Source organism: Ranitomeya variabilis, chromosome 7 (genome assembly GCF_051348905.1).
Source record: "Ranitomeya variabilis isolate aRanVar5 chromosome 7, aRanVar5.hap1, whole genome shotgun sequence".
Classification (NCBI taxonomy): Eukaryota; Metazoa; Chordata; class Amphibia; order Anura; family Dendrobatidae; genus Ranitomeya; species Ranitomeya variabilis.
Window position 1 is genome coordinate 151,002,055 of NC_135238.1, and position 24,109 is coordinate 151,026,163.

A 24,109-nucleotide genomic window follows, 5' to 3' on the forward strand; every position below is an offset into this window, starting at 1 on the left:
GCTCAGGCGTCCAGCAATGCTGTTGCCATCCGCCGGACCATTTGGCTCAAGGCCTGGCAGGTGGATTTGTCTTATAAAAAGTCCCTTACCAGCCTGCCTTTTCAAGGTTCACGTCTCTTTGGTTCTACGCTGGACCAAATCATTAAGGACGCCACCGGGGGCACAAGTTCTCTTCTTCCCCAGTCTGAACCTCGTCGCCCTCCTCCTAGATGGCAATTTCAGTCCTTTCGGCCTTTTCGTCATTTTGCGGCGTCAAACTCCTTTTCCCAGCAGCAGCAGAGGCCACAGGCACGTCAAGAGAAGAAGACGATATCCTTTAGACCCACTCCTTCCTGGTGTTCCCGCTACTCCCAGGGCAGATCTTCCAGGACTGGAAGATCCACCTCGGCATGACTCGCGGCAAGACCCCAGCCCACTTCACAGGCTGGGCGGCTGTCTCCTCTTCAGGGACGTCTGGATCTCCTCAGTAGAGAACGCATGGGTCAGGGAAGTTGTATCCTCGGGATACAAAATAGAGTTCGTTTCACGACCCCGGGATCGTTTCTTCGAATCCCAAACTCCAAGAGACCCCGCTGTAGTTCCGGGTTTCTTCGCAGCCATCGCTTCTCTCCTCAAAGCCGGGGTAATCGTTCCCGTCCCAGAAAAGAACGGTTCACAGGTTTCTATTCAAATCTTTTTGTGATGCCGAAAAAAGATGGCAAGGTTCGTCCCATTCTGGATCTCAAATTGCTGAACAAGAGAGTTCGTATGAGACACTTCAGGATGGAATCCCTTCGTTCAGTACTTGCTTCCATGGAGGCCCAGGAATTTCTGTGTTCCATAGATATTCAGGACGCCTACCTCCACGTCCTGATATTCCCGGGACAGCAACGATTCCTGCGCTTTGCGGTGCTAAAGGACCATTTTCAGTTTGTCGCCCTGCCGTTTGGTCTCGCAACCGCTCCCAGGGTTTTCACGAAGATAATGGTGGCGCTGCTAGCCATCTTGAGGGTCAGGGGACTGGTACTTTTTCCGTACCTCGACGACATCCTCAAGGGGGGGACTCGGAGCTCCTTGGCCGAGGTATCCTAGATCCTCCTCTGGGCAGAGGCAACGGTTCCGGTGATATTCGCGGTGCATATCCCCGGCGTGGACAATTGGGCCGCCGACTTTCTCAGCCGCAAGGGTCTCGTGGCAGGGGAATGGTCCTTGCATCAGGAGGTCTTCCATCAGATTTGTCTTCGATGGGGGACTCCGGATGTGGACCTCACGGCGTCCCGAATGAACAGGAAGGTTCCTCGGTTCGTCTCCTGGTCTTGCAACCCTCTCGCAGTGGGCGTCGACACTCTTGCCATTCCTTGGTCGCAGTTCGAGCTCCCCTATCTGTTTCCACCCCTTCCCTTGCTTCCCAAGCTGTTGAAAAAGATCAAGGCGGAAGGGGTGCCGGTCATTCTGATCTCCCCGGATTGGCCCAGGAGATCTTGGTTTGCGGAGATCGTCAATCTTCTCGCAGACGCCCCCTGGCGCCTTCCAGACAGACCCGATCTGCTATCTCTGGGTCCAATCTGCCACCCGAATTCTCGGTCGCTCAGTTTAACCGCGTGGCTGTTGAGACCGCAGTTCTAAGAGCGTCCGGCCTTTTTGGACCGGGTGATTCTCACTATGATCCAGGCTAGGAAGCCTTCGTCTTCCAGGATCTACTATCGTACCTGGAAGGCTTACTTCCGTTGGTGCGAGTCCAACTGCGTTTCACCTATGTCCTTTTCCCTGCCTTCCATTTTGGCCTTCCTTCAGGCAGGACTGGATTCGGGCCTTGCTCTTAGTTCCCTAAAGGGCCAGGTTTCTGCGCTCTCTATCCTTTTTCAGAAGACGTTATCTTCTCGGCCACAGGTTAAGACCTTTCTTCAAGGAGTAGCCCACGCTGTCCCTCCGTACAGGGCCCCCGTGGATTCATGGGATTTAAATCTTGTGCTCGATGTTTGAGGGGTTCCCCCTTTGAGCCTCTCAGGGAGGTTTCCCTGTCGGTTCTTTCTTGGAAGGTGGCCTTTTTTGTGGCCATCACTTTGATCCGCCGCGTTTCCGAGTTGGCGGCCCTTTCTTGCCGACCTCCGTTCTTGGTTATCCACCAGGACAAGGTGGTCCTCAGGCCTACACCTTCCTTTCTTCCTAAGGTGGTTTCCACCTTCCACCTCAACGAGGACATTGTTTTACCTTCCTTTTGTCCAGCACAGATTCATCCTATGGAGAGATCATTGAACAAGCTGGACCTCGTCAGGGCAGTGAGGATCTACCTGGCTAGAATGGCCGCTTTCCGGAAGATGGATTCTCTTTTCGTCATTCCTGATGGCACGCGTAGAGGCCTGCCGGCTTCCAAGGCGACTATTGCTCGCTGGGTCAGATCGGCAATTTTGGAGGCTTACCGGGTCAAGAACAGAGTGCCCCCTCCTGGGATAAAGGCTCACTCTACCTGGGCAGTCGACGCTTCCTGGGCGGTACACCATAGGGCTTCCGCCCTACAGCTTTGCAAAGCGGCAACCTGGTCTTCCATCCACATGTTTGCCAAATTTTACAAGGTCCATACCTACACTTCGGCGGACGCCAGCCTAGGAAGAAGGATCATGCAGGCGGCAGTGGTGAGTCTTCTGACCTGATGGAAGTCTGTTTTTCCCACCTCAGGGACTGATTTGGGACGTCCCATGGTTCCTGTGTCCCCCAATGAGAGGCGATAGAGAAAACAGGATTTTTGGTTGCTTACCGTAAAATCTGTTTCTCTGAGCCTTCATTGGGGGACACGGCACCCTTCCATATTATTCAGTTTCTGTTGTTCTGTGTTCTATGACTGTTCTCGTGTTTACAGTTCTCATGTTTGTGGTTATGTTTCAACCTTATTGTTTTGTCTCCTACTGCTTTCTCACTAACTGAAGTACATAATGCCATTCGGTGGGGTGTACACTGCAGAGGAGGAGCTAACTTTTTTTGTGCATAGTGTCAGCCTCCTAGTGGCAGCAGCATACACCCCATGGTTCCTGTGTCCCCCAATGAAGGTTCCGAGAAACAGATTTTATGGTAAGCAACCAAAATTCCTGTTTTTTCGGAACCCATGACAGCACTGTATCCTCCCACCAAGGACAGGAAACCTACAGACTAAAAAGGTGGCATCTCTCACTTCCATCAGTTAGATTGTTGGATTACATAGCATGACAAGACTTCCCATGGTTATTACAATAAAAACACATAACAAAAAACTCAGGGTGTGGAATCATGGCCGTAGTGAAAGAAGTGCTCTCTCACACGTGATTAGAGGGAATATAAGGGTACTGTCATGGGTTCTGAAAATCCTGTTACCGTTAAGTAACTAAGACTTTATCAGTCACTTATGACAGCACCACGAGAGAATTACAGAGAAAACAAGAATTCAGAAAGGGACCATAGCCTGGAGCACCTTTCTCCCAAAGGTGAGATCGGAAGATGTACCCACGTCTATAATGCAAAATACTAAAAAGATGCCGCGCTAGAGGATTGATATGTACAATATATATAGCCTAGAACTGTAGTGAACTACGTAATTCACACTGTATCCACCCACCTCGTTGTATAATCGTTAGTAGGCTAAAAAGCCTCCCAACAGGCCAGTATGTAGTGATGGGGGGTATAATGGAGTAGCAACCACGGCTCCCACTGGCCCCCGAGAGCGTGACAAGTGTACGCAGCTGTTAGCTTACCTATGAATACAGGGTGTTATCCAGCATGCGATGTACAGATGCCGAGTGCAGAATCTCTTACTTCAAGCGGACATCAGAAGATTCCAGTGCCGCATGTATCGGATGTTCAAACGCTTGTGTAGAGCCAGGGACTCCCTGGCCGAAGGCGTCCCTGGATACAGCGCAGGACAGGAAAAATGGCCGCTAGGCTCCGCCTACCTGTGACGTCACACTAAGAAAGGAGCGCTGTGGCACTCAAAAAGGATGGGAAGGACCAACCAACGCCCTTCAAAGAGCTGCGCTCTTCTTCATCTTTTTAGTATTTTGTGTTGAACCCCAATTTGGACAGATTTTAGCACCGGCTCTGTCCTGATTCCAGTAGCTGAGGATTGCTTTCTTCCAGGGTGAGCGCCAGTGTGATTGTTTTAATAAATAGTCTATAATGCCTATAAAAAGTGGAAGTAGAAGAATGGATTGCTGCCTTACAAATCTCTTCTATCGAGACGTTTGATCTCTCCTCCCATGAGGATTCCACGGCCCGGGTGGAATGAGCCTTTAACCCCTCTGGGACCACCTCACCACTTGATGAGTCGGCTAAAGTAGTGCTGCCCTTTTTAGCCTGTAGGCTTCCTGTCCTTGGTGGGCGGTTCCCCTCGCTCGTGGTGCTGTCATGGGTGATCGATAAAACGTAAAGCGCAATAGAGCCTTAGCCAAGTAGAATTAGATTATTGGAAGTGCAGGAATTGCTCACCTGATGGGGTTGTGTGAGACACAACCACTATAATAGCTTAGTAATCAAGGAATGATATTGTAGTAGAAATGGGTCGGTATGTTTTCTCTGCACTGCTGATATTTCTGTAAGTCGGATGACTTTGAAACACATGGTCATAAAACCACTTTGGAATTTCCGTATCTTCTGGTCCATGGATCATTTACTGAAATATGAGCAGCTCAGAGAAAACCCGCCAACCCATTTCTACTACAGTTGAGCAGACATTAGAATTGCTGCATTTTTTAGACTTTTTCAGCTACTAAAATGTGTGGTTTTCTAGTGCTGTACTGGCATTTGACAATCAGTGCCTCAGCAGCTGTGTCCTACTTGCTGATATCACCACTCCTGGACTGCTTGTCAAACCAGTTCAAGGCAATGTGTCATCAGAAAATTACCAGTTTAATTCATGTTACATGTACTGTATCTAAGGCTACGTTCACATTTGCGTTGTGCGCCGCAGCGTCGGCGCCGCAACGCACAACGCAAACAAAAACGCAGCAAAACGCATGCACAATGCTGCGTTTTGCGCCGCATGCGTCCTTTTTTTGATTGATTTTGGACGCAGCAAAAATGCAACTTGCTGCGTCCTCTGCGCCCGGACGCAGGCGCCGCAGGGACGCATGCGGCGCAAAACGCAAGTGCGACGCATGTCCATGCGCCCTCATGTTAAATATAGGGGCGCATGACGCATGCGGCGACGCTGCGGCGCCCGACGCTGCGGCGCAGACCGCAAATGTGAACGTAGACCACGAAGTTTTGGCAGTGTATTAAAAAATAAAATCAGTAATCTTGCCATTTTCACACTGGTCACTGGGGCTATTTTAGATTCTAACTACGTGTTTTTTCAGAAAGAGTCTTCAGCTAGCTTGTTATCAGAGGCAGGATAACATTGCCAGGTAATAGGTATATACACAGCTGATAACACAGGGTCCACAATTCACAGGGTCATCACAAACAAACTATAAATTCTCTACCCCTATCAGATTAAAACTTGTTCACCATATTTATTTAACCCCTTCACGACCTTGCCCTTTTCCATTTTTGCTTTCTCGTTTTTCGTTCCCCTCCTTCCCAGAGCCATAACATTTTTCATTTTCCGTCAATATGGCCATGTGAGGGCTTGTTTTTTTGAGGGACAAGTTGCACTTTTCAACAACATCATTGGTTTTAGCATGTCGTGTACTAGAAAACAGGAAAAAAATTCCAAGTGCGGTGAAATTGCACAAAAAGTGCAATCCCACACTTGTTTTTTGTTTGGCTTTTTTGCTAGGTTCACTAAATGCTGAAACTGACCTACCATTTTGATTCTCCAGGTCATTACACCAAACATGTCTAGGTTACGTTTTATCTAAGTGCTTAAAAAAATTCCAAACTTTGCTAAAAAAAAAAAAAAATTGCGCAATTTTCCAATACCCGCATAAATAAGCCCTCACCTGACCCCAGATCACGAAAAATGGAGACCATTTTTCGTGATCTGGGGTAAGTTGAGGGCTTATTTTTTGCATGCCGAGCTGCCATTTTTAATTATACCATTTTGATGCAGATACGTTCATTTGATCGCCTGTTATTGCATCTTAATGCAATGTCGCGGCAACCAAAAAAAATCTGGCATTTCGAATTTTTTTCTTGCTACGCCGTTTAGCGATCAGGTTAATCCTTTTTTTTTATTGATAGATCGGGCGATTCTGAACACAGCGATACCAAATATGTGTAGGTCTGATATTTTTTTATTGTTTTATTTTGAATGGGGCGAAAGGGGGGTGATTTAAACTTTTATATTTTTTTATTTGTTTAATATTTTTTAAAACATTTTTTTTTTTTTACTTTTGCCATGCTTCAATAGCTGCCACAACTGGATCGGCTCAGCTACATAGCAGCGATCATCAGATCGCTCCTATGTAGCTGAATTGCAGGCTTGCTATGAGCGCCGACCACAGGATGGCGCTCACAGCAGGCCGGCATCCGTAACCATAGAGGTCTCAAGGACCTCTATGGTTACCATCCTGACGCATCGCCGACCCCCGATCATGTGACGGGGGTCGGCGATGCGATTATTTCCGGCCCGATGGCCGAAAGCGCCAGTTAAATGCCGCTGTCAGCGTTTGACAGCAGCATTTAACTGGTTAATAGAGGTGGGTGAATCGCGATTTCACCCGCCGCTATTGCGGGCATATGTCAGCTGTTCAAAACAGCTGACATGTCCCGGCTTTGAGGTAGGCTCAGCGCTGGAGCCCACATCAAAGCAGGGGACCCGACCTCCACCGTAATAGTACGGCGGAGATCGGAAAGGGGTTAAAGGGACCCAATCAGCACAGAATGACTGTTCAAACCAAGTACAGACACTCAGTGATGCATGGCAGGGCCAATTGTTTATATATCCCTTCCCACCAGCTTGTCTTCCATCCATCTATCTCCACCCTTCTCTGGCTCTATGAAGCCAGAGCTGTCAATCAAATACGAGACAGGGTGGAGATTGAGGGGAACCAAGCAAGTGGGAAGGTGAATGTAAATGACTGGCCCCATCATGAAACACCATGTGGCGAGAATTAGTTTGAACAGTCATCCCATGCTGACAGTCCCTATAAAGCCATATTGAAGCATTGCTGTATATAGTATAGGCAATCAGGCGATCACAGTTTCAAGTTTCCTGCGCATACTAACAAATACATTAACAAGTTTAAAAAAAAAGTTTTATATATTACATATTTGGTATCACTGCGTCCTTCAAAGTCTGATGTATCAAAATATCAAACTAATTAAACTGATCAGTAAGCATCGGTAATGGAAAAAAATCAAAACCCCAAAATTGAGGGTTTTTCTTCTTAGCCACAACGCCGAAAAAAAATAATTGAAAAGTCATGTCTATCTGCTCACTCCGCAAAAAACAAGCCCTCACACAGCTCCATGTACCGAAAAATGAAAACGTTACAGGTCTCAGAAATGAGTGACACAAACCCAAAAAGTTATTTTCTACAAATCTGACATTTTTTCACCACTATATTGTAATAACCAAGTTGTCCATTTTTTTTTTTATCACCAGATTCACATTGAACTGGAGAATCATAATGCCAGGTCATTTTTGCCACAGAATGAACACCGTAAAGACAAAACTCCAATGTTGAAATTGTTGTTGTTTTTTTTTTTCTTGAAATTCTTTCATCATTTTTCAATACATTCTGTGGTAAAATAAATGGTGTCATTCAAAAGTACAACTCATCTTGAAAAAATAAGCCCTTATATGTGTACAGAAAAATAATAAAAATAATAATAAATAAAATTATGGCTTTTAGAAGAAGGGCAGGATAAAAACTAAAATGCCAAAATGAAAATTGTCCGCAGCAGGATGGGGTTAACATCAACTTACGCCTTTCGGACAGACAGACAGAACGCTGTTCTTAGGTCCTCTTTTCGCTCCCTTCACAATGATCATCGCACATCATCTCATTAGATGCTTCAGTACTAAAGATAGGGCCTGAGTCCGTCTATTGCTGCTAATATAAATGTGATTTTCTTGAAAGAATTTGAGGTTATAATCTGGAATAGCTCCAGTGGCCAGTGTGAAAACTGCAGGATATCCACATTTTATTTTTAAAATATATTGTGATCTAGAAAAAAAAAAGAAATTGCTAATATTAAACAAAAAAAAATACAATTAACTCAAAAACCTGATTGAAACCTCTAAAGCCCTGGAAAACGGACTTCAGCCTTTGTCCTGATGGGCTCATTGACGGTAGTGATGCATATGAAGTCCCATGTGCTCTGTCGGACATCATTTACAGCCTTCTCCGTATTTGAGGCTGGAACAAAGACACAGGCAACACAAACTTCTAAATCCCGTTTTCCAGGGCTACAGGCATAATCCTTAATGGAGCCACTAACATGGCGATCAAACACAATATAACCATAGCCTGAAATGTCTAATGCTAGACTGACGGGGGGGGAAAAGCTTTGGCTGTAGTTCTCCCTCATGTGGTGCGAAAATCAGTACACTATTCACATTTTGGGCTGTAATACACAGCCTACAGTTGCCTAGGAAACTATTATTATTTTAATTAATGATAGGCACTCTTATTATTATTATTATTATTATTATTATTATAAAATACAAAAATGTTAATGGCAATCTGTCATGTGGTTAATCTTCACATAAATAGTGTTAAAATTCCTCATGGCTGCCCGAGGCTGGGTTCACATTGCCTTAAACCCGTCCGTTAGACGGACTACGTTACACAGCGGCATAACGCGGTGTAACGCAGTCCATTAACGCCGCCATTGAGTCCAATGTCGGACTCATCGCCCACAATGGGCGTGCGCTAGCGATGTGCTGTCATTGAGTGATGGACCCCGAGACGCGGGCTGCAGCGTTTCCGGGTCCGTCACCGCTAGCACAGATAGAGCAAGCAGATGCTCTATCTGCGCTAGCGCGCTGCCATACCGGCACTTGCGTTAACAGCAGTCAGTTAACGTATGTGTTGAACGGGCTGCTGTTAACGCAACGTGAACCCGGCCTTACTGGGCAGAGGTTATAGTGAGAAAATAAACATATTTAGTTCCTGTAGCTGTTTACTTCCCATCATCAGCGCAGTACAGGGAGCATTGGCAGTCATCGCCCAGTACACTGGCAGCGCAGTAATTACTTCCCAACACTCTGACAGCCTGCTCTGCACAGACTCACTTCACAGCTGGTGAAGTTCAGGATATAAGTAAGTAAGTGGTCATAACCACTAATAGTTAACTGTCACTATATGAGTGGTCATAACAATGAATGCCTAAGCTACTGCAATGCAGTGCACATGGTAAGGGACATAGCGAATCTGAAGAACTATACTACATTTCTAATTGAATTTATTTGCTAATATCATTATTATTACACCTATTACATCTTGGGATAGGATCTTGGAGATGAAAATGCCCCTTTCCGACATCGGGCGTAATAGTACACTGATGTCGGACTCCCCCCTGTTTGGTGCGGGCTCCGGCGCTGAGCCCGCAACTTTTTGGGCACATGATAGCTGATATGTACAGATGACGAGTCCCATGAACAGTCGAAGTGGGGAAAAAAGGTTCAATTGCGGCTGTTAACTAGTTAAATGGCACTGTCAATTTCTGACAGCGGTATTTAACTCGCACTTCCGGCAAGCGCGCCAGAAATCCTGCCCATCGGTGACCCCGTCACTTGATCGCGGGTCACCGATGGGTTGGCATGACAACCAGAGGTCTCCAGCAGACCTCTATGGTTTTCACTGCCGGATTGCTATATACTGTCATGCTGTCTGATCACTGGTGGCAGCCTCAGACTTTGTAGAGACGCGCCTTTAAAAAAAGGGAACGTTAACACCCATTTATAGATTTCTAGGAGGAACAACGGGGGACGGCATAACAAATAGTTGTGTGATGAGAAATAAAATATTTACTAAAACACATGTCAGGACTCAGGAGTGGTGACAGGTTCTCTTTATAGGACTGAATGACTTAAGACTACTCCCCAAATGAAGTGATTTCCAGAATTTCAGAGTATTCCATGCTGAACAGAATTTAAAAAAAAAAAGTTAAATATATCTTAACATAATGTAAATTGCACAGTTTGTCCTTTTTTATAAAGCTACTTTATTATATGTTTTTCTTTAATACAGGATCATCAAGATGAAGTTGAAGGTGAGTCTTTGGTAAACGTTTAATTGGGATTTTTATGTCTCCATTTTCCACTGATTGTTTGCTAAAAGAAGCTCAAAGGGAATCGATCCATCAGGTCGGTTAACACTGCTAACTTGCAAATATAGAGTTAATCAGCAAGCTAATAGTCTTAGGAAGATGCCCATCAGCAATACTGAAAATAAAAGAAAATGCACTTTATTCCTCCTGGGAGTCACCACAGAGGCTTACAGCCACGGCTACAGTCACCACTCGCTGCGGCTATAAACAGGCCCTGGAACGTTGACTGACAGCCAGCTTTGCAGTGCATCACGTACTGCTCTGACACGCCTGTATGACTGAAAGCCGGTGGCTCCCTGGAGGAATAAGGTTCATTTTCTCCCGGATGCCACACTTTCAGTACAGCAGCTGTGCACCTTCCTAACGCTATTAACCTGTAGACTAACCCTATATCTTCTACATATTAACAACATTATCCTTGACAGTTTCCCTTTCACAAACCTCATTTTTTCTTTTTTTGCGTATTAGAAAACAGATGACGTGTATGGTGAACAGACACGAAACAAAACATATGGAAATTGGATCCAGCACACTGATGAAAAATGTCAGTTTTATGCAGCTTTGGAAAACAACAGTTTGTTGTATTCAGTCTTAGGTCTTGTTCACACGTCATGATTTTTCTGGTGCGCAAAAACCATCTGACTTTCATCAATGTTTGGTCAGTATTTTAGTTTACACCAAAAAAATTCTTTCTCAGTATTTTCTTCTGTAAAAAAAAACGTACTATTCTTTATTTCTGTATTTCTTCATTTAAAATTTCAAAACCCCACAAATGCTTGTAAACTCAGTGTTTCATCACGGATTTTTCTCTTATGAAAAAAAATTGCAGTGTTTCTCCAACCTATTTCAATGTTAAAAATGGCTAACATATGGAACCCCAGAAATAGGTAAATGATAAAAAATTAACTTTTATTCAGCGATTAAAAAGACTAACATCAATCAGGGACACACACAGACAAAAAACAAAGGGTGCAATGGGTGCAAACTAGGTGACCCTATAAATGTAATATCTATCCTGTTGCCTGTCTGCCAGCGGAGGTTGGCACCCTTTGATAGCGTGATTGACGCCCCCACACAACCGGCGGCTGTTCCTTGCTGCCCTACAAAGGATTAAGGTACCTTCACATTAAGCGACGCTGCAGCGATAGCGACAACGATGCCGATCGCTGCAGCGTCGCTGTTTGATCGCTGGAGAGCTGTCACACAGACCGCTCTCCAGCGACCAACGATGCCGAGGTCACCGGGTAACCAGGGTAAACATCGGGTTACTAAGCGCAGGGCCGCGCTTAGTAACCCGATGTTTACCCTGGTTACCAGCGTAAAATGTAAAAAAAACAAACAGTACATACTTACATTCGCGTCCCCCGGCGTCCGCTTCCTGCATTAACTGAGCGCCGGCCCTAACAGCAGAGCGGTGACATCACCGCTGTGCTGTACTTTCACTTTCACTTTACGGCGCTCAGTCAGTGTGGGAAGCGGACGCCGGGGGACGCGAAGGTGAGTATGTACTGTTTGTTTTTTTTACATTTTACACTGGTAACCAGGGTAAACATCGGGTTACTAAGTGCGGCCCTGCGCTTAGTAACCCGATGTTTACCCTGGTTACCAGTGTAAAACATCGCTGGTATCGTTGCTTTTGGTGTCAAACACGACGATACACGCCGGTCTGACGACCAAATAAAGTTCTGAACTTTGTTCAACGACCAGCGATATCACAGCAGGATCCTGATCGCTGCTGCGTGTCAAACTAAACGATATCGCTATCCAGGACGCTGCAACGTCACGGATCGCTAGCGATATTGTTTAGTGTGAAGGTACCTTTAGACAAATGATTACAACACTCACACAAACCATCCTAGATAAGACACCAATTGACTAACTGATAAGTGAAAAGGTCTTGAAGCAATGATACTAGTAGCAGCAAAGACAAATTGTAAAAAGCATGGACTGACCACATGGATAGGTTATTGCGTGTAGATGACCCAAGACTGTACCCTAATCACTGGACTACTGCCTAGCCAGTGGAGATTGGCACCCTACTTGTCAGTGGATACGGCGCCCCTGCTCCTCGTTGGCTATCCCTCGAAGACCCTGTAGATATAAGTAAATAACGTCCAGGAACCAGAACTAAAGTCAGCTAGACTATGGGAAAAGTCCTGTATATCCACAGGAATATAGGTCTATGATGCAAAACCCATACATGCCATAAAAAGTGATAACCGCAATATATAACAGATCAAAAAAGGCCCCCTCTAATAGAGAACATGGCGTAAAAACCTAATTCGTCAGGCCATCAAAGACAAGGACCGAGAGATGCACCAACACCAATATTGATTATACAGCCTAAGCAGTGCAAATAGTCTGGGAAACAAGAAATGGGGTACTTATCCAGGTAGACTCATCTAAACCTCAATGCATTTCACCACCAGTGATCATCAGGAGGCACGATATACAGATGTTGTCACGCATAAGTTCCCCCATTTCTTGTTTCCGAGACTGTCTATTTTCACTACTTAGGCTGTATAATCAATATTGGTGTTGGTGCATTTGCAATGCATGAAAATCTGGAATGCATGTTTCCAGGAATAATCGTGCAGTGGTTGCAAAATAACCTGATGAACAAGCATAAAGCTTTGAACATTTTCTTACTCCACACTGATGAGGGACAAATACCCCGAAACAGCTGTCTGTGGATGGATACCATGTTTTGGCATAGGTGGTTTTCCTTTATTGGATGCTGCCCTTCCCGTGGTTGTTCCTTCCCGGTGAAAGACCTGGCTATTCATTGCTTGCGTTGAGAAACACGTGATGGTGTCTCCGTGGCTTTTCTACATGCATTTGCATATTTCCCTTTAGGGATGGGGGCAGTGTTCTGGATCACTGCGTTGAGAAACACGTGATGGTGTCTCCGCGGTGTGGGATGTTTTGATCTCCCCGAGGTCATTCATCCTTGTTTATAGTCTTAGTTTATAGCAAAGTACTGCAGTGCGCAGGCGCCAGGAAAGGTCAGAGAGGCCCAGTGCCTGCGCACTGCAGTACTTTACGCTGCCTTCAACAGGGCAGATAAAGTACACCTGCGCCGGAGCCGCGGCAGGAAGCAAAGAAGAGGACGTTATCATATGAAGTTGGGAGGCCCCGGAACCGCCCCTGGGTGAGTATAATCTAACTTGTTTTCCTTATTTTTCAGGTTACATCGGGGGCTTATCTACAGCATTACAGAATGCTGTAGATAAGCCCCTGATGCCGGTGGCCGCAGTTTATATACGAAATATGATGTGACAGATTCCCTTTAATGAGCCTTTCCACATAACTACTTGCTTAGGTTTGACATTCATTTTGTGCTGACAGATTCCCTGTAAAGGTATCCAGGTGTAAATCAGCCAAACATATGTTAGGAGGACCCACTTTGATGTGTTTGCTTATTAGAAGCCCATGGGTACTGTACAGTATAACTGGATGTCTTGTTTTGTATACAGTACATCTGACAAAAGTCTCAACTGTGGTTTAATCTGAACCTAGTAATAAAACGTTGGCTACATTTGTACTATACTCACACAATTTTAATTTTAGGTAGAGGCATGGAGAGTATACAAGAACATGTTCAACATATATCAGAAGCAGCCAGTGAAAAAGGTAATGCATGTATTTCCTATGCAAATTCAATACTTTTCCTGTACTTGCATATTTCTTCACAGTAATAACAAAGCATATATAGACTAAAAGAAGGAAAAAAAACTCACTGGTACATAACAATTAGTTTATCTAGTGTTGGGTATATTTCAAATTTTTCTAACTTAAAATGTGACTAGAATAATTTTACACCATTCAGGATCCTCATTGACTTTCAAGCAGTAAAAGATTATATTCAAGCAATAGGAGAAGCAATAAGGATGTTAGAGAATCTGTCACTCACTAGCCATGAATGTGTTTTTATCTGCTATAAGGCTATGTGCCCACGTTGCAGAATGTTTGCAGAATTTTCCTTATCAAAACCGGACTCCTTTAGCAGGAAATCCGCTCGCGTTTTTTGCGCATTTTTTTCCAGAGCCTCCCAATACAATTAAGATAGCAGCAAAATCGCTGAAATTCCGCAAAATTAATGAACATGCTGCGTTTTTTTCCACAATTTGTTTTTTTTGCGGAAAAAAAACACAGCATGGGCACAACAATGCAGAATTCCATTAAAAATAATGGGATTCGTTTAGTAAGCATTTTTAAGCGTTTTCACAGCGAAATAACGCAGGGAAAAAAAGTGAAAAAAATGCAACGTGTGCACATAACCTTAAGGCTGCTCTTCTCATGAATCCTGACATTGTGTTTTGCCCCTTGTTTCTTCCTCATGAAAATTCCCATACAGAAGAGCTGAGAATCACACACCCTTGACTAACAAGACTAGATTTACATACAGAAAAAAGTGGTCCATATGTCAGGAATGGTGAGGTGCAGGTATGTTACAATACAACACCAGCTTTAGGAGAACAGTGGCATTTGGACCAGGTAAAACAATAACATATTAGTGGCAAATGATGGGTACTCTTTTAGGCTATGTGCGCACGTTGCAGATTTGCTTGCAGAAAATTTCTGCAAGGTTTCTGCATCTCTTGGCAGAAAAATGCAGTGGAAAATCCGTGCATTTTTATGCGTTTTTGATGTGGTTTTTGATGTGCTTTTTCATGCGGTTTTGTATGCGTTTTTGTAAGCTAAATAAAGATATACAGGGGTTGGACAAAATAATGGAAACATCAACAAAAGTTAGTTTAATATGGTGTAGGTCCACACCTTTTGCGGCGATTACAGCCTCCATTCTCCGAGGTACGGATTCATACAAGGTGTGAATTGTTTCCAAAGGAATTTTAGCCCATTCTTCAGTTAAAACACCCTCCAGTTCTTTGAGCGACGATGGCGGCAGAAATCGATGTCTAACTTGAATCTCTAAAATCAACCATAAATGCTCAATAATATTGAGGTCTGGGGATTGTGGGGGCCAGATGAGATGTTCAACTTAATTAGAATGTTCCTCGTGCCATGCTTTAACGATTCTAGCTATATGAATTGGTGCATCATCATCCTGAAAGATGGCGTTCCCCTCCAGGAACAGTGCTTGAACCATTGGATGCACTTGGTCGCCCAAAATGCCTAAATAATCTCGGCTGTTAATTCTTCCATGAAGGGATATCATTGGCCTGGCGGATCCCCATGAAATAGCACCCCAGATCATCACAGAACCTCCACCATGTTTTACGGTTGGGAGAAGGCAGTCTGGATGGAATGCTTCTTTCGTCTGTCTCCAAACGTACACTCGGCCGGAGGTCGGAAATAGGGTAAATGATGATTCGTCTGAGAATATCACATGTTTCCACTGCTCGAGGGACCAATTCTGGAGGTTTCTACACCACTCTAAACGCTTGGAAACATGTGTCATTGAGAGCAGCAGTTTTCTAATTGCAGCTCTTCCGTGGAATCCAGATTTGTGCAGCTTCTGATGAACAGTTTTCTTGGAAGCTGGGTTCTGTAGGTGTTCATTGAGCTAAGCAGTGATTTGCGGAGCCGTGGTCTTGTGATCCTCTCTCACAATTCGCTTTAGAGTCCAACGGTCTCTCTCAGTCAACTTTGACTTTCGGCCGGACCTGTGCTTTGCTGCGGATGTTTTTCCTTCTCTTTCAAATGCAGTCATTACTTTGGAGACAGTACCTCTTGACACGCCAAGCATTCGGGCACTTTCTGTTACACTAGCGCCTGCCATACGAGCACCAACAATTTGGCCTCTTTGAAAATCCGTGAGGTCTGCCATTGGTATCAGGTTCTCATCAATGTTCTTACAATTATGCAAAGCAAACAGTTAATTTACATACACATATCACATAACACAAATAATCAACTACAAAACATTACCATCTGTTATGGTTTATATGTTTATAACCTGTTCGAAGATTATGATGCCAAAACGTTAGGTGTTTCCATTATTTTGTCCTACCCCTGTTGTTACGGAACCCCCCAGCACCCAGAATATGTTGTGCAGTTATATGTATGTATAATAGTTTCCATGTGAGATGCATATCCCTAATGCATCAGCCCACAGGCTGCACCCCTGGGCAGAGGGGACAAGATATCCCCCTTCTGACCTCCCCCACCTTTGTAATTCCCACAGTAAATATCGGCAGGCTCCGGCCACCTGCGGCTATTGTAATGTTTGTCTGGCCTGCCGCTTTTCAATTGGCCCGCCCTCTGTATCTGTGTGATATATTCTGTGTCCTGTGAGTAAAGTGTTGTCACACTGGAAATACGTGGAGAAGTTGTGATCTTTTATATGCGCCCATGTAACCAAGCAATTCCAGCCAGCGTCCTTCATTCAGACTCCAGCCAAAGCAGAGTGGACCTCCTGAAACACGGGGTGGTACTGAAAGAGGTACTCCAGCACGGTAGACCCTTTTACACCTGTATTATTAAAAAAAAAAAAAAGAATTGTGTCTTTTCCTTATTCAACCTCTTCAGCCAGATACCCTCATTAAAATTAAAGACACACACACACACACACACACACACACACACACACACACACACACACACTCAACAGCCTATATAGGAGCATTAGCATGATTAATCTACGTATGCTGTAACAAAACAGCAACTATGGAAACGTCCCCTCAGTCGCTAATTGGCAGCTCTTTGGACGCAGCACATGTCTGCTCCGTACAAAGCACTGCCAGCTTTTGAACTTCAGGTGATTCCGTATGTGTTCATTGAACAGTGTGGAATCACCGCGCCCTATACATTGTATGGGTGAAATTTCTCTAGCGTCTCCGCAAGATAACTAGACATGCTGCGGTCTGGAAAGACGCGCTGCATGTCCGTCTCCGCAGGAAAGCCACGGGTGCCGCTGCATGCATAATGGACATGGGATTTATTGAAATCCCATCCACTATGCTGTAACATCTGGCCACTGCGGGTTGGTCACTGCGGATGTACGCAGCGTCCAACCCGCAGCGTTTACTGACCGTGAGAACATACCCTCAGAAATCTGCATGAAATGCAATATCTGTTTATTTTTTATATATAAAAAAAAAAAATTTCCGTGGGCTCCCGCATAATTTTAATAACCATAGGGAAAGCTGAGGACTGATGTTAATATTCTGGGAAGGAGCAAATAGCCATAAAGGTTCCCAGGCTATTAATATCTGCTCACAGCTGTTTGCTTAGCCTTTATTGACTACTTTACAGGGGAACCCGAGAAAAAAATAGACATGGGGTCCCCCTATAAAATCGAACCAGAAAAGGCTAGACAGACAGCTATGGACTGATATTAATAATCTTGGAAGGGGCCATGTATACTGGCAACCGCCAGGCTAAAAACATCAGCTCTCAGCCACCCCAGAAATGGAACATCTTATAGATGTGCCAATTCTGGCACTTAACCTCGCTCTTCCCACTCTGCCCTGTAGCGGTGGCAAGTGAGGTTCATATTTGTGGGGTTGATGTCATCTTTGTATTGTTAGGTGACATCCAGCCCACAGGTTAGTAATGGAGAGGTGTCTATAAGACACCTCTCCATTACTAATCCTATAGTTGTATGGTAAATAAACACACCCAGAATAAAGTCCTTTATTTGAAATAATCACACAGACCCCTTTATTGAATCTAAATTTTACCATACTTACTGAACGCCTAATCCCCGACGTCCTCGTCACCTGCAAACAATCAAAAAATAATAAACCAACATATAATACTATATACTAGAGCGGACAGGGAGTATATGTTAGTTAATTATTTTTGATTGTTTGCAGGAAACATGGGCGTCTGGGATTAGTCAATCGGTGAGTAGGTATTGTGTATGTAAATATGTATGTAATTATATAAATGTTTTGATTGAATTCAGGCGCCGGATGATTAGACTATTCTCCCATCATTGGCTCATGCTGTCTCTGTCATATGTGACAAAAGATGTAGCCGGATGGGAGTAGTAGTCCCATCAGACGACGCCTGGGTACAACACATGGCATGGGTACACACAGACGGAGACACACTGATGGAGACGGACACACGCACATATTCTCCGCCCATAGACGGACACACGCACCTACAGTACTCTCCTCCCACACACAGACACACGCACATATTGTCCGCCCACACACAGAGACACGCACGTATTCTTCGCCCACACACAGAGACACGCACGTATTCTCTGCCCACACACATGCACATATTGTGCACCCACACACAGACACACGCACATATTCTCCGCCCACACACAGAGACATGCACATATTCTCCGCCCACACAGTCACATGCACATATTCTCCCACACACAGAGACATGCACATATTCTCCGCCCACACAGTCACATGCACATATTCTCCCACACACAGAGACACACACACATATTCTCCGCCCACACACAGAGAAACACTACAAATTTGCATCGTGTGCACATAGCCTTAAGTAGTAACTATCTCCTGCAAAAAGTTCTGGATAATTTGTTGCTGAAAGAGAGAAATAAAAATGAGTAATAAATAGTGATGAGCGAATATACTCTTTACTCAAGATTTCTCGAGCATGCTCGGGTGTCCTCCGAGTATTTTTTAGTGCTCGGAGATTTAGTTTATATTGCTGCATCTGAATGATTAACATCTGTTAGTCAGCATAAGTACATGTGGGGGTTGTCTGGTTGCTAGGGAATCCCCACATATACTTATGCTGGCTAACAGATGTAAATCATTCAGATGCGGCAAGAAAAACTAAATCTCCGAGCACTAAAAAATACTTTGAGGACCCCCGAGCGTGCTTGGTAAATCTCAAGTAATGAGTATATTCGCTCATCATTAGTAATAAATTGTTTGGTTTTGTGTATATGTTGTGTTACATGTGATGTTTATTAACTCATTGATGACTGGGCCATTTCCCCCTCCTTCCTGACCTAGCACATTTTTTTCTTTTCTCGTACATGTACTATTAAGGGCCCTAACCCTTTTTTCATTGCAATATTTAAATAATGTTTGCCTCTTCATTCTGCGACACATGGAGCTTAATTTTTATGTTGTTGCTTTTATATTCCTTTTTTTAACATGTTCACTGGGCCTGGATGAGAAAGCACTTTCAGTTCTTCCTAACCCTTTATACACAAGAGGTGGTTCAGATCTGTGTATATAGAAACCAAAACTGACATATCTGACTCTGATTACAGATCTTAGTTTCAGTTTTAACATTCTTATTTTTTTCAGGTCTCATGGCTGAAAATACAGGAGCACTGTCTGAGCTCAGTCTTAACGAAGATCCATACCAAGAAGTTAGTATAACCTATAACATACTTATCAAGAGTTCCAAGCTGGCTTAAGGAGACTTATAGGCCATATAATGCTCCACTGAGAATTTAAACATGCAAATAGCCTCTTCAGAGAGGAAGAGGACTTGAACTCTAGTGCCACCTCTTTGGTGTAGCAATCTTAAAATTCAATATCGCCCTTTAACGAGCCTTACCATATGACTTGGGATAAAAAGCCAAACCAGAGCTTAAATTTGCAGATTTGTGTTTTGGGGTGTTTGCCCCTCATCAGTGCAAAGCAGAAGACATTATGTGGCTAGTTGAGAGTCCTCTGACAAGTAGTATAAGTGAGATCATTAAAGGGTCAATATTGACTTTTAGGAATGCTACATCCAATAGGTGGCACTAAAGTTCATGCTCTCTTACTTTCTGTAGTGATGTCACTTTCGGGAGCAAGTTTGGTCTCCGCTCGCCACGTTCTCTCTTGCAATGTGCAAGTGCGCTCTATTGCTGGATTGACAGTTCTAATTAGAATCGGCGAGTGAGCACTGAGAAGAATATTGCACTGTTAGGCTATGTGCACACGATGCGGACTTTGCTGCGGATCCGCAGCGTTTCAGCAGCTGTGGGTCCGCAGCAGTTTCCCATGAGTTTACATTACAATGTAAACCTAAGGGAAACAGAAAACGCTGTGCCCATGCTGCAGAAACGCAGCGGTTTACATTCCGCAGCATGTCAATTCTTTCTGCGGATTCCGCAGCGGTTTTACACCTGCTGCAATAGAAAACCGCAGTGAAATCCGCACACAAACCGCAGTAAATCAATCCGCAGATGACCATTCTATGTGTGCACATACCCTTAAGAAGCGAGCTTGTACTGATCATATGTCAGAATTGATAACCATGGCATGATCAGAATAACAGGGACTGGCCCACCCTGAAATAGGCATCACTTATGACGTTTCGTTTCAGGGTGGGGAAAGAAGCTGTGGTAGTGACCGCAGTCTAAATACCCTCATGACTCCATGTTGAATGTCCCAGCTTGCACTAAGGAGTCTCAAACAAGGTGTCATCAGAATGGAAAGGGGTAAAAAAAAAAATAAAAGCAGTTCGATTGAGAGGGAATGTTGTGAACTCTTTAAGTAAACCATATAAAGAAAAAATAGACATTTAGGATGAAAATCACAGAAAAAGCAGAGATGTAAAAAAAAAAAGTGTTGACTCCCTCACCTTCTTCCACGTACACCAACACGTCCACATCCACCCCCTCCTCCACTTTGACCTCTGCATCATGGTTGTATTTTTTTCTATTTTTGGGTCTGATATCCCTCTTTGTTTGTTCTGCACTCTTCTTATTAATATTTACTTTATGTTTTTAATATTGGCAATTTAATAAAAAAATTGATTTTTAGAATTTCTATTTGTGTTCACTCTGTTATCCTTTGGTGGTATCTATACCTGGGATGTTGCGATAAACTAAGAATTTGGGAGTGGGCCCCCAATACAAATTGGTGGTGTTATATTTTGAGGACCAATGGTGTATAATAATATTAATTTGAGAGCAGTATAATGGAGAGAAAGAGACCATGATTCCATCAATACGTGTCACGTACTGTGTGGCTTGCAGTAGTTTTGATAATCTCCTGCTGATAAAACAGTGATTTTATCGGTAGAGGACTAGTAATCCTGCTTCTATGTAGTCCTCCATATTCCTGAGCACTGTATAACCTGGCCCCCTCCAATGATTTGCAGCTTTCTGCCTATGCACAGTGTACACAGAAAGCTGTCAATCAGTGGTGTGGGCGGGGTTATACACAGCTTAGCATTAAGAGAACTGGTATATGAGCAGGAGATAAAACAGTGATTTTATCAAAACTGCAGCAAGCAACCCATTAAGTGACACATCTCTGGAATCAGGATATCTGCGCGTACATCATGCTGCTCTTAGATGAGGTAGGAAACATCTGGTGACAATTCCCTTTAACAACATGAGACAACCTATTTAAGTTGTTCCTAGCAAAAAAATTTCAAACATATCATGGTATGTTAGCTGGGGTAATACAAAGGGTCAGACAGAGCTGGAGATTGCAGTAATTCATACCCCTTTTCACAAAAGTGAATTCCCAAATCAACACTGATATAATTAATTGTAAAAATATGGTTGTCATTTTTTTTTAATCTTGGTATCCCACAGACCTATTTAATGAATCGAAAACACAGAGGCTACTGCTTGATTATAAATAATGAGCAATTTATGAAAAGTGACTCAAGGCCAGGAACTGAAAAGGATGCAGGTAAGGGGTATTTAATTGAAATTATTAAAAGGGATTTCCTGTATATATTTTTTAACACACAGTGGGGAGCCATGCTGATAAAAAAAAAAAAAAAAAAGCTATACTCCTTTCTGAAATCCAACCTCCTGTCACCTGACCACTGCAGCCACTGATCGACCGCAGGGTGTGGAGCTTGGTGGTCCATATCTCATCACTTCTAGTTTGGCGAATATTGTCAGAGCTGCCGCTTTGGGTCAGTGGATTGACGAGGAAACTCCCTCCCTTTGCTAATGACTTAGATGCCACAGTCGGTATTAGGGCTCATTTCCACATGCGAGGCACACGTCCGTATCTCGCATGTGGAAACCAAGCTCTGGTGCCGGCACTTGGGAGCGGAGCGTGCGGACGCATAGGAACACATGGAGCCGCACGCTCCGCTCTGGAGTGCTGGCTCCACAGCTTGGTTTCCACATGCGAGATACGGACGTGTGCCTCGCATGTGGAAATGAGCCCTTAACCACAGAATCTGGCAGGATTGAATCAAGCCCGCTCCATATTACACTAGGCTCCCACTGCAGAAGGTACAGCAACAACTTCTGTGCCTCCCTTCCTTCCAAGAGCCATAACTTGTTTTCTTTTTTTCCTGGACATAGACATATGATGGCTTCGGTTTTTGCGAGACGAGTTGACCAGCATTAATTTTACTAAAAATCCAAGTGGGTTTTAATTGAACATTGCGTAGTAAAAATAACCTGACAGCATGATTATGGCAATTCCAAGTTTATAAGGATATTTTAATGGATAAAAAAAATTCTGAACTTTGTAAAATAAAAACAAAAAAAGATTCGTTTTCTGTCACAGTTTTCTGAGACCCATGTCTTTTTTTTATTTTTCCATTGATGGAGCTGTGATATGGCTTAATATTTGCATGTCAATTTCATATATTTATTGAAACCCATATGTGTATTCTTATTGCATTTTTTTTGTAGAGGTGTCCTGACAAAAAAAACAGCACTTTGATTTTTTTTTTCCGCATTTAACGATATAAATAATTCTAGATTTCTCCTTCTCCTCATTGGGGCACACAGACCATGGGTTGTATGCTGCTGCCACTAGGAGGCTGACACTAAGTTAACACAAAAAAAGTTAGCCCCGCCTCTGCAGTATACACTCTCCTGCTGGCTCCCAGAGAACCAGTTCTTGCTTAGCCTCTGTAGGAGGCACACGGACGTGTCTGCTATTCAGTCCCAAAACTCTTTATTATTTCATTTTTACATTTTACAATTTTTACATTTTTGATTTTAGTTTTTACAATGGACCAAGGGGCGACGGATCCTTTCAAAGCTCCGATCTCCCCAAACCATCAACAGGCGAGTACGGAGAATGTCGCCTCTCCGTATCCTCTCCTGCGACGTGGGATGCCACTCCTGAGCTGATTCTTAGGGAAGACTGGTCCCTTCAAGGGCACCGATCTCCACACCTTCAACGGACGAGTACATGGAGTGTTGCCTCCACATATCCTCTTCCGCAGCCAGGTCTATTGCTGGACATTCAGCCCTGTCACATCCTAGGGGATTAACCCCTTGGATGTACAGAGGCCCACCTCGTGGCGTCCGAGCAGCCCCCAATGTCCCACCACTGTTAAAGCAGATGGTACAAGGAGGCGGACGATCCCTCTCCACCTCCCTCCTAAAGGGATGGTGGATTGAGGGATTTACCCCTTATCCCTGCACCGTCCAAACCAGCAGCAGCCCAGGAGGACCTGCAGAAAGCTGCCTTACCTGCCACCCGGCAGCCTCTCCGGGTAAGTGCCGGGGCTGGAGGGCTCCTTTCAGGCGGTCTGGGGTGGTGCTGGGCAAGGGGGACCCATCCTCATTGCGGGGGCGCGCATCGGCTCCTTCCTGCTTCGGCGCAGCAAATTTAGTCTCCGGCTTCGGCCCTGTTCTAGGCTGTAACCCCCGACTCCCCCCATGCTATGACGCGATGCAGTGGCTCAACACACCGGCCCTGGCACTTCTCGCACAGCACGAGAAGCGCCTCTCAAATCTCGGGGGCCATCTTTCTTAACCCAGACCGCCTGAGCACGCACTCTATCTGTTGTCATTACGGAGGCAGCAAGTGTCGCGCAGGATCCACGCAGTCGGTGTAATGCAGGAGGAGCGGGGACACAGAGCTGGGTAAGGGAGCACTGCATTTTACAGATTGAATCCCTCAGTGATCCTCCTCCCTGCTGTAACCCCTTCTTTTCTTGGCAGTACCCCTTCTCAGCAGCCCCTAATATTATAGGGCCAAATAGAAGGGTACATCATGTCTCAGCCTAAGGCATCAAAAAAGTCTAACAAGACTATGGCTATATTCTTTACTTCATGCTCCTCCTGCCAATCTGCATTTCCTAAGGCTCAGAGTTCGCCGCTCTG

The 24,109-nt window shown here is 44.4% G+C and overlaps 1 protein-coding gene across 1 annotated transcript in view; it reads left to right on the plus strand.

Moving 5' to 3' along the window:
- Nucleotides 1-24,109, plus strand: part of LOC143784163 (caspase-8-like) — a 92,210-nt gene that overhangs the window by 48,972 nt on the left and 19,129 nt on the right. The window contains exons 6-9 of the mRNA XM_077272046.1: nt 10,086-10,107; nt 13,735-13,797; nt 19,380-19,444; nt 21,614-21,713. Coding sequence (XP_077128161.1) covers nt 10,086-10,107; nt 13,735-13,797; nt 19,380-19,444; nt 21,614-21,713 — 250 coding nt within the window. The remainder of the gene's footprint in view (nt 1-10,085; nt 10,108-13,734; nt 13,798-19,379; nt 19,445-21,613; nt 21,714-24,109) is intronic.